General features: G+C 52.9%; 1 protein-coding gene across 1 annotated transcript; it reads left to right on the forward strand.

The window, feature by feature from the left end:
* Positions 1-254: 254 nt before the first annotated feature.
* On the forward strand, positions 255-11,031 carry TTLL6 (tubulin tyrosine ligase-like family, member 6; the record flags this gene model as incomplete). The annotated part of the gene is made up of 12 exons (XM_009587950.1): positions 255-394; positions 1,612-1,730; positions 2,275-2,405; positions 4,108-4,264; positions 4,493-4,636; positions 5,738-5,823; positions 5,962-6,187; positions 6,727-6,911; positions 7,876-8,064; positions 8,534-8,717; positions 9,050-9,247; positions 10,889-11,031. Coding segments are annotated over 12 exons (1,902 nt in total), but the record flags the coding sequence as incomplete, so codon positions are not given.
* Positions 11,032-11,567: the final 536 nt, after the last annotated feature.

Raw genomic sequence — 11,567 nt, forward strand, 5'->3', positions numbered from 1 at the left:
CCGGTCCCTGCGCATCACCCAGCTGCTCAGCCGGGCCCCTGCGGCCCTCAGCCGCAAAGAGGCTTTCCAGGGGCCTCCGGAATCGGACAATAAATGCTCTTCCCTTTACGTTGTCCCAATAATCCCAAGCGTGACGCGGCCAAGGAAGGACCCCTGTTCAGGACCCCTCTTTGCCATGTTACTGAGCCCATGTTGGCTCCAGATGAGATTTGCCCGTTAGCTCTGTGGAGTGTGAGTTGTGTGCGTGTGTGCAGGAGCGCAGTTGTCTCCCTCCCCCCCCACCCCCGCCTGTGCCTGTGCCCGGGCCCCAGTTCCTGGCTGAGCGGCTGTTCTGTCGTCTCTTTCAATTCCAGCGTTCCCTCCATCAATCTGACCAGCTGCAAGTACGAGAGCGGTAAGTCCGAGGTGCTGCAGGGTGTCCCTTTGGATCAGCCCACCAACAGCAAGCTCTTTGGGTGCCTGCTCAGTCGGGGAGGAGCACTGGTACCGAATTTCCACTGCATAGTCACTTTTGGTTTATGTATTTATTGGTTGCAAGCGACTTTTTCACATTTTGGACTGAGGTGCCCTCTGGTTTAAAGAGACACAAAATGTGCAACTGCAGTGCAAGCCCTTGCCCCCCCATACATCTGCATTTGCCATACATCTGCTGAAATTGGTGGGGAGGGTCTAGTTAGGGGCAGTTACAATGCAAGACTGGTACCTGTCCTTGGGGAAATGATGTGAGAGCTCTCAACGGTTTAAAGTAAAGCCGGTGATGGAACAGTCAGGATCGGTACCTGGAACCTCTCCCTTTGCCATGCATCTCCAGTGACGTGCTCCAGGGAGCTGGTCCCCTCTACAGCTGCCACAAGCTGTATCTTAAAAGAACAGACTCCTAGCTTTTGATGGATGTTATTAGCCAGTTTGCCAACAACTGTTCTAGCAGTGCATGCACCTTTGCATTGTCGAAGGTCGCAGCCTGTTCAGCTGTGGGAGGAATGCAGTTTTTATACAGAGGGACAGGCGCTGCGTGTTTCGCCTAGGGCCGTGCTCAGGCAGTTTGGTGACGGGAGGTGGACGGGCACCCGCAGCAGGAGGTGGCATGGCAGCGCAGGCGCCACAGGAACCAGAACCGTTTCGCAGTTCCTAGCGCGCATTGACCTTCATCGCCCCCCCAGCGCTGTGAGAGGCCAAATTCAGAACTGGCGCTACCACGAACCATCCCAGCAGTGACCTTCTGCTCCAGAGCTTGTGCCAAATAGCTTTTGATTTTGAAGATGAAACTCATACCTTCAGAAGACTTGTATCTGCCCCGTGTGGTGTCAGACCCACGGCGGATTCAAGCCTGCTGTAGTTCAGGAGGTGCTCTGGGACCCCAAGGCATTTGGACTTATGGGGCTGATAGGTCCCAGTACACCTGCAGCCAGAGGCTGGGGTGAGTTTAGCCGGGTAAAGCTTGTGTTTCTGACGCCTCCTGAAGGGTCCCGCCAGTACCTTACATCTCTGAGATGGAATTGCAGCCTGGAGAGGTTTGTTCCACACTCCGTCCCTGGTTACTTTGGGGATTTAACAGTCCCTGGTACTTATATCCTCTGCCTGGCCCCTTGTCCTCTGCTTGCTTTGGTACAGTACGGCGGGCAGCACGGTGCTGCGGGCTGAAAGAAGTGGGAGAAAACGAGGAGTGGACAGTGTATTGGACGGACTACTCGGTCTCTCTGGAGCGCGTCATGGAAATGAAGCGGTTTCAGGTAAATACCCCAATGTAAAGGCTGTCCAGCAGGAAGAGCTCAGGAGGGAGGGTGAGAGAGGGGCTCTCAATGGAACAACGTGTTGCAGAATGAAACGGAAGCGTCCAAACTAGCACCCATGGCCCCTTCTCTGCATCGGTTCCAGAGGGCGCAGGTTCACAAGCCTTTGCTTCTGTTGTGTCTCTGGTACGGTGCCATCAGCAACACTTTGGCAGTTAGTAGTGTGAATTGGAAAGCCGCCAACCCCTTTAATGTAGCGTGAAATAAATGGTTCTTGATGACAAACGGCTCCCTTCCTGGAGCTGTGATATTCTAGGGAGGGAGAGCTTCAGGGCTGAGATGGAACAAGCAGATAAATCACACTGGTGAAGTTCAGATAAAGCGTTGTAGCATAATCTTGTCCCTCAGCAGACGTTCAAGGCAACCGCAGGCCCAGCTTCCTGTTCTGCGTGCCGGTTTCTCTGCACGCAGGCTTTCCTCGGGTCTTGAGGAGGATCCCTGCTGTTCCTTTGCTGATTTGTTTTTTTGTCTGCACCTCTTTCAGAAAATCAACCATTTTCCAGGCATGATAGAGATCTGCCGTAAGGACTTGTTGGCTCGCAACCTTAACCGCATGCTCAGGCTCTTCCCCAAGGAGTACAATATATTTCCCCGCACTTGGTGCCTGCCAGCTGAGTGAGTGATACGCATTAATGCAGCTGAGAACAGGGGTATGAAATTAGGAAGTGGGAGCCTCTTTGCTTGACAGCCAGGGCTGGGATGGGGGGGCCCCTCGGAATCTCATGTCTTGGTCTGGGCCTTCGTAACCCTCCCTGGAACTGAACGGGGTGTTGAGACACGTTTCGAGTTTCACACGTCTTTAAATCCTATTAGACTGAATTAGCCCGTGGAATGGCGGCCTCTGCGATATGTGCCTTGCTGCTGGGCAGAGTGCATGCCGAAGGGCTAAATCTTGGGAGAGGGACCCACCCGGAAAGCCAAAGGGCAGTGGGCGAGTGGGAAGCGTAAATCTGTGTGTCGGTGGAAGGTCTCTCTGCAGCTCAGGGTGAACAGGAAAGCCAGCTGCAGGGCAGCATGGCAGGCTCCCTTCCCTCACCGGCTGGGTCAGTGCCCATCGCTCGCCTGGGAAGGGCACGGGACAGGGGCACGAGGCGGTTCCACCCCACCGACTGCGATGGCTGTCTTCACAGCCCCCTGCACCTCTGCCGTCCACTGCAGTAAAGCGCACTGATGGTGGAGGATAGTGGGAGAGTGGAGGCCACTGTGCTAGTACATATGCAGTTAGATGTAAACCATCACTCAAGCTTTGGGGCAGAAGGCCTGGCTTCTCTGATCATATACAGGCAATCAATGATAGAAACGTAGCTGAAAGAGACCAAAGAGCACTTGAAGTTTGGGTTGTTGTAAGGAGACAAGATACCCATTCTTAGACAGATTTTATTCTTACCATTTCCTGAAGACCTCAAAGTAGGGCTCCCATCACCTCTTCTGGAGCTGAACTCTCCTCATGGTTAGAATGATTTTCTTAATATCTGACCTAAAGCATCTTTGCTAAGATATCAGCACTTAGTACTTCTCCCATTTGCACTGGACAACAGTAGTTCGCTGCATTTTGCTAAGTGTGTCATGTCCAGGAAGGCTATTGCCACGTGTCCTCTCAGTCTTCCCATTTCTGGAGAAGACGGACCTAGTTCTCTCGTCTTTCTTTCCAGGCTGCATTTCCTGGACTCGGATTGCTCTTGGCTCTGTTTTCGGGGATTTGTCCTGTTTGCCTCTCTCTTTTCCTAAATGTGGTGCCCATTAGAGAGACGGTGCTTCTCCATCTACAGCAAAATAACTAACTGGCGTATGGGCTTGACTCTGCAAAGCACTGTACTCCCACTGGAGCTGCTCTTGAAGATCAGCTATGTAACGTGATAGGCGCGCTCAGCTCACAAGCCTCTGTGCCCTGCTTAGAACGCTCTGGCTGCGGCCTCCTGCCTGCTTACTGATGAGCTGGCATAAAAAGGGATGTAAAGACTCGTGACCTCCTCCTCCTCCTTTGTAGCCAGGGCTTGTTTATTTTCTCCTGCTCTCTCTGTGGCAGCAGAGTCAAAATCTTACTGGCTCCCATATGCACAGTGGTCACCAATTCCTAGGAACCTCCCGGTAGAGGTGGAGATGTGTGCAAGTGAAAGGTGGAACCAGGAGAGCTTTGTCAGGTCATACAAGGACCGATTTGTAACTCATGTAGAGCAGGAATAGGTGTACTATTCCTCTGCTGCAGAAGTTTGGTCTGTACTGGCCCGCAGCACCATAGTTGGAGTATCTAACCGTTATGAGAGAGCTCAGAGGCTGGTTTTTTGCAGCTGGTAACAGTCACCCCTTCCTTGCACAGCTACGGAGATTTCCAGGCCTACAGACGCGCGAGGAAAAACAGAACATTCATCTGCAAGCCAGACAGCGGCTGCCAAGGGAGAGGTATCTTCATAACACGTAATCCAGAGGAGATCAAACATGGAGAGCATATGATCTGTCAGCAGTATATCTCTAAGGTAATGGGGACAGTCTCAAAATACAAGTGGAGGATTGCAACCTCCTAGCTCTTCCAGCATCCCGCATCCTCCTCGTGTCCTTTGCCCTAGGTCTTGCCTATCTCCTCGCTGCTAAGCTGCCGAGGAACGGCACAAGCAGTGCAGCTAGAGTAGCCAACCTCAAGGAGTCGGCAGCACGCCTAGCAGTGTTTCTTTATCTCATGCTTGCTCCTGCCTTTTTTCTCACAGCCTTTCCTTATTGATGGCTTTAAATTTGACATGCGTATCTATGTGCTGGTCACGTCTTGTGACCCACTGAGGATTTTTGTCTACAAGGAGGGTCTGGCCCGGTTTGCCACCATGAGGTACATCGACCCCAGCAGCAGAAACCTGGTAAAAAGGGGAAGCTTCCAAAAAACTCGCGTAGTATCTGTAGGTGTTAGTCCCTTATTTGTCCTAGGGGCATTCCAGACCTTGAAAAGACAGGGACTGGTGGGTTTCATGGGACCCAACTTTCTTCTTTCCTGTTCTCCCCTCCCTCTGTACCTCCTCCACCTCCTCACAGGAGGTATTTCAGGAGTGTCTGAAGTAGATCTACTCCTAGGCCCCACGTTTGGGCTGTTTACTGGCATTATCACAGAATCACAGAGTTGTTTCATTTGGAAGGAACCTTGGAAGGTCTCAAGTCCAACCTTCTGCTCAAAATCAGGGCCAACAATAAATTCAGAACTGGTTTCTTGGGGTTTCACCCAGTCAGGTGTTGAAAACCTGCAGGGATGGAGACGCCATGGCACTTCTGGGCAACACTCCTACTGCTTCTTGCCTTTATGAGCATTCTCAAGTCCGCACCATTCCTTGTCTGCCTGTGTTTCAGGTGGAAAAGGGGGACCCAGGGATTATCTGGTGGTACTGGAACAGCCTAGGAGAGACAGGGAGGGGAGCTGGAAAAGCAAGGTACAGAGTATGGCCGTGCCCATCTCCAAGCAGGGGTCTGTAACCTGTAAAATCCCAACAGAAGATGGACTGTAGTGTTGCATTGCTGTGCTACGATCACGGGCTGCCCCGAGATACCCCAGGCTTCTGGCTATCTGCCCACTTGTCCCAGAGCTGCATATGCGTATGCCCTCCCTCACTCCAATACACGCATGTCTTGGAGAGGTCTTCTGCTTTGGGTGAGAAATTTGCTGCAGCTTCTGTCCTGAGGAGTCCCTTGTTTATCGGTGAGGCCGCGGCTGGAATGGCATTTGTGGAGCTGACTCCTGTGCTCTCCCCCAGAGATAAGGACAGAGGTGCGGAGAGGGTAGAGGTCTGTTAGCTCTACCTTCTGGCTAGAGAGGCAATCACCGGCATGATTAACTCCTTGCTGCAAGTCACCGCCACAGAGAAGAGACAGAAGTGGGTGAAATTGGTGACTAGACTAGTGCTAATGGGGCTGTTTCTATTTACGCTCTGTAGTTAAGAGTAAATGAAAGTCTCTTGCGGTTCCTCTCACAGGATGATATCTGCATGCATTTGACCAATTATGCTATCAACAAACGTAATGAAAACTTCGTCCAGGATGACATGATGGGCAGTAAGAGGTATTGTCTTGTCCAGGTACCGCAATGCCCTGTGCACATCCTGCAGGAAAGCTGCATTTGGGACACTGGTTTACTTCCATCTTTCTTGGGGCAAACGTGGTATCACAGGTCAGCTCTTATCTTCTGTCCTCCACACAGGAAACTGTCCACCCTGAATGCCTGGATGATGGATAACAGCTACAACACAACAAAACTCTGGGAAGATATTGAAGATATTATTATAAAGACTCTTATTTCAGCTCACCCTGTTGTGAAGCACAATTACCAAAGCTGCTTTCCAAACCACACTACTGGCTGTGCCTGCTTTGAGATACTGGGTTTTGATATTTTGCTAGACAGAAACTTGAAGCCGTGGCTGCTAGAGGTGAGAAGGAGTCTCCTGCTGTGTTGAAGCAACTCTGGAAGCAGCAGATAGCCGAGAGCTGACTTGTCTGGGGGAGGCTCCAGAACAAGGGGTGGTGGGATGAACAGAACTCGTTTGATTAAAAAGGGCCACCTCGTTCACAAAATTAAACAGGCTATGAAGACAAGCAGCCAGGCAACCTGCTGTAGGCTAAGCACGATCTAACAGCCTGTTCCCTGTACACCCTCTCTAACAGCAGGGAGTTTCCCAAACCTTAGGACTCCTTGACCTGTAACAGCATCCTGAATTTATGATAGCTGCCCCACACCTGTAGTCCTGCGGGGTGTGGGACCTGAATGACCTGCAGTGCGGATGGGCATTACACTGCATAAGGACAGAACCAGCCACTGCGTGCAGCCTCCTGCTTTCTGTCGCTGTTACAGGGAAGAACATCCATGGAAAGTGTGCGGTGGGGCAGCCTGGGGCCAGCGAGCTGGCTGCTGGCAGCGCTTTCTGAGAGCTGGGAGTTGCCAGGTTAGATTAGCTTCTTGTTTTGGCAGGTGAACCACTCTCCCAGCTTCACCACGGACTCTCGCCTAGACCGTGAGGTGAAGGATGCTCTTCTCTGTGATACCATCAACCTGATAAATGTGCATGCCTGTAACAAAAGGAAGGTGCTGGAGGAAGACAAACAGCGGGCAAAGGAACGGCTCCTCCAGGCCCATCAGACTCTCCGTGCATCCAGGTATTGCTCTTTCCACAGTGCTGCACGTCCCCAGTGAGAAAAGATGGGGCATGGCGGAGCAGGATAAAGCCAAGGCTGGCTGTCTCTAAATTAAAGCTCTCAAAGGTCGTGGGACTATATAGCCTCTGAGAAGAGATCTCCCAAACCTTGCATCCTGCAAGGAAGAGCCAGGGCTCGTCTCTGGCGCTAGGAGATCTGAGACACCTGGTGCTCTGGGCCCTGTCGAGAGTCATCCCCATCGAGCTGCGCCTGCTTGTCACGTCCTTCAGTGCTGACAGGCAGTGCCAGCATCCCTGGGCTCACGGTGACGCTGGCAGGACGCACTGCAGCACTGCTTCAGGGACCAAGAGCACCCGGGGGCACAGGGCCCTTCTCCAGAGCAGGGTTCCTTTCCCAGGGCTGAGGGTTTTCTGTCTTCTCTGTCTGCATGTCCTTTCATGAGGCCACGTTAGATAAGCCTGCTGCCCGGGCTTTTCCTGCCATGCAAGGTGAGGCAGGAACTCCTTCCAGCTCCCATTTCAATTAGGAGACCTGAGATAACTCCAGGCTGGAGACGCTGAGCGTGTTAGCCCTGTGCTCTGCCTGCCCCTGCAGCCTAGGCTGCTCCGAGCTCCCCGCTAGCGAGGAGAGCTCCCAGCAGCATGCAGGGTGGCAGATATGCCTTGAATAGGCACATTTTAACTGAACTTCTCTTTGTAACTGGGTTAGTTGGGTGAAAAGTCTGAGGTGCAGGGTGTGAGCCTGGGCGGCAGGGGAGAGGTCTGGGAATGCTTCACCAGCACTCTACAGGTAGAGGATGAAGAAGTGCGGGTTGCATTGGTTCCCTGCGGTGCACCCATGTGAAACAGGCTCCCAAGCAGGGAAGGATGGGGGAAAATGCTAGCTAGGCCCTTGCCCCTCAGCCAGGACAGCACCTGGAGGCTCCTATCGCAGCTCCCTGCCTGTGCTTTCTCCCTGTTTGCAGACGCGAGGAGCTAGAGAGCAACCAGGCTGCCTGGCTGTCTCAGGCAGAGGAGTACGAGAACTCGCACCTGGGCGGTTACCGGCGCATTTATCCGGCATGTGGAACAGAGAAGTATGAGCCATTTTTCAAGCAGAGCGGCTCCCTCTTCCAGGAAACAGTGTCATCCAAAGCACGAGAGGAGTGTGCCAGGTACGCTGCTGCTGCGGAAAACCCACTCCTCACAAGGGTGGCATAGAGACCGCTTGCTTCTGATCCCTTCTTGGGTGCTACTCTGCTGCTTAACAGATGTAAGTAAGCTGGTGAGAGCTGGAATGGAAGGAGTCTGCATGTGCTATGTCACCATAGCACAGCAACTTCCTTGCATGTACCCTTGAGAGGCAAACGTAACATTCCATTGACTTTTGGACTCTGGAGGCACCATGTCACAAGTGTCCTCCACCCTTCTGGCAGGCACAGCCTAATTCAAGGGCATTTCTTACAGCGGCGAGAGTCTCTTTTCAAAGCACTCCCGGCCCATTTCTTGGCACACTCCTGTTATGGTCTATTCACTACAGAACTTCTAACTGCAGTAAAATGTCCTCAGATTGAAGGCTTCATAATAGCCTTTTGCTATTATGGCTCTTATTGAAGCAGTGACTAAGACTACCTTCTATGGCAGGCAGCAACTGGAGGAAATTCGCCTGAAAAAAGAAAAGTTGGAAGCTGTTACCAGGAAGAAGAAAACTGAGAGGAAAGAAGACCTGCATGGAGAGTCAGCTGGGGACAAATCCCAGATCCATAATAAAACCACAGCTCCTACAACCCGCCTCACCTATAGAAGCACCAGGATGTGGGATAGAAAGGTACCTTGCTCTTTGTCAGTGGTTGTCCATGGGCTTGCAAAGGCAATAACGTGGCTCTGGGAACAGTGCTGGGCCGAGGGTGTCTCCCAAGGAATAGAACTATGAGGTTTGACTCCCCTTCATGAAGTCCGGAGAGCTGACAGCTTGTGCTGGGAGGTACTTGCAAGCACCAGTGTTGTCCCTTCCCTGTTGTGGCTCCCACCGGGATCTTCGTCCCACTCCACCCCGAAGTCTGTAATTCTCCTTAGGGCTTAGAGCAATCTGTGGCTTTGTCTCTCTTGCGCATTACTACAGCTTCAACTTTGCTGTAACTCAGGTCTTTCTTCCCTAAGGTACAGCACGTGCAGTATGACTCTATGCAACCCCAGGATATTGTGGAAGATGAGGAGAAGAAAAGAGTAAATGCTCTTCTGCAGCGTGAGAACCTTATCCGAGGCCTGGGCATCATAGATCAGCTCTCCCAGCTGCTCCCCACAACCGATAGACCAGCCAACACCCAGAGATCCTGCACCGTTATCTCCAAGAGCCAGGTAACTGAAGATTGCCCAGATCCATCCTGCAAGGCCGACACAAGAGACAACATTTGCGGGAGGATCGCGAGGAATGAATCACGGCCATTGAGCATCTCTGGTGTGGCTCAGTTAAATGAGATCCAATGTCGTGTCTGGGTCTGTGGGTTTTCATACGGTTACTGACTTTGTCCCTTTCCAAAGGGGCGTGCTAATCAGCTGCATAGAGCCCCTGAAGATCCCTTCCCCAGAAGATCCCTCTCCCTGGTATTCCAAAGAACAGACCACAACGATACGGCCTTTTGGACACTGCTGTCCCCAGCACACAGCTTAGTGTGAGCTGCTGCTTCAGGGCAGTAGTGTGATTCTCTAGCTGAATAAAATTAATTCCTTGGTAGGCTACGAGCACTAACATGCTGGGAGTGTGGTAAAGGAGCGCACACAGCAAAGAGGGACTAAGGGAAGCTTAGGGATGTCTAAAAAAAAAAAAAAGTCTTTAGGTGAATTCTGCACTGCAAACAATGCCTCTGCCTAAACATCTTGCCTTCTACATTACACCATTCCCCACACAGGGAGGGTGATGAGTTAGTGCATGTGCCTAAAGCCCCGTCGGGCTCAGCCCTCGGTCTGGGGCTCCCCCTTCAGAGTCATCCTCGCTCTGCAGGAGCGTGCTGCGGTGTCCCAGACTGTCTCGAGGTGTGCGGCTGAAGAAAGCTGGGCTTCACAGGGGAAGCGGGGTTTGGACCTAGAGTTAAAGGAGATCTACGTGGTTGCCTCAAACTGAGTCTTGGCTACCACGCTAATTCCCAAAACCAGACGAGGAGGAAGCCTGCAGTGCATTGTCTGTGGGCTCCATTAGGCTACAAGGGCTCTTCTGGAGCACTGACGGTGGCTGTCACCTGCCATGACAGGGAAGGGCTAGTTCTGGACCTACAATTAATGAAAAACCTTGCAAGGTCCATTGCCTCTCCCAGTGGCACCGTCTGTTTCCAGAAAGGCCTCCTACTCCTGGCTGGAAGGGTGACACACCTCAGAAGGATGCTGACAAACTCAAGGCACCAGAGTTGCAGGAATTATTCAGGACGTAGGAGTCTTCTAGTACCTTACAGGAAATTGGAAATAGTCCATTTAATTTAACAAAAGAAGTCTAAGATCTGTAAGAACTGATGGTAGCTGCCTTTTCCTCTACCAGACAAAGCAGAACAGAACCTGAAACCCAGACTCTGCCTAAAATCTGGATAATTTTTTCAGCAGTGAAGGATTATCTGGGGGTGGGTCAGATCCTTCATCGCTGAGTCTTCCCAGCCCGCTCTGGCATTTCTTTCCACAAACCCTGCTCCAGCTCTGCCCAATGTTACGGGCAGAAGATGGGAGTGTCAGCACTGCTGCAGGCAGATCAGGCAGGCAGCTGCTGCGACCCCCCTTAGATGATTTGAATCTGGGACAGTGACTGTAACGTGCCTGGGGAGAAAGCGGAGGGTGACACTTTAGCGAGCGCCTGTAGATGACTAGGGGAGACTTTTCCTTCCTGTCTCTTGCCAAGGCCTCTGGAGCTCAGCTGCGGCTGCTTTCTTTCCTTCCAGCCGCAGTTTCTCTGGGATGCGCTTGGGGGCCAGGAGGCCCACGGCTTAATGACGCTCATCCCCCTCTCGCTCCTGGGAGGTCCAGCCCGGCCTTCGGGACGGCGGTTCCTACACAACCCCAGAGCCAACGCTGAGCTGCCAGCCGGCCTGGGCTCAGATCCTGCCGCCGCGGGCACCCTCTCAGTTCAAGGCCAGAGCATCCCTTACCATGAGCAGCACAAGGTGCGGCAGGGCCTCCGGGCACAGGACAGGGGCTGGGCGCATGGCCAGGCAGCGGGGACAGCAGCGGTTGCCCAGCCCTGCACTGAACCCAAGGGGCTGCAGGTGAGAGGCCAGCGGCTCCCTGGCGCCGGAAACAAGGCTGAAGGCTGTGAGTACACATTACCTGCCTTTGGCTCCGAGTGTCTGCATCGTTGGGGCTCAGGTCAGTGAGCTGGAGCCGTGGGCAGACGGTTGGGAGCTGTGGATGTTCCTGGGCTTGTTCCTGGGGTGGGAGGAGCAGGTGGGTTAGGCAGAGCTCGGAGTCCCTGGGGTGCTGCGACCCTGCGGAGGGGGTGCTGCAGTCCTCTCTGGGAACTGGTGACCACTGGAAGGCTCTGCCCGAGGCCAGTAGCATCCCATTTGCAGGGGCAAGGAAGAAAGTGGGTGGCTTCCCAGGACCAAGGGTTGATGTGCTGGGATGGGGGAGCGCGAGAAGCCCAGAAGTACTTGAGAGTAGGGTCAGAAGCACAGAAGATGGGACAGCCAGAGGCACGCGT

This window comes from Fulmarus glacialis, unplaced genomic scaffold (assembly GCF_000690835.1).
Source record: "Fulmarus glacialis isolate BGI_N327 unplaced genomic scaffold, ASM69083v1 scaffold21381, whole genome shotgun sequence".
NCBI lineage: Eukaryota > Metazoa > Chordata > Aves > Procellariiformes > Procellariidae > Fulmarus > Fulmarus glacialis.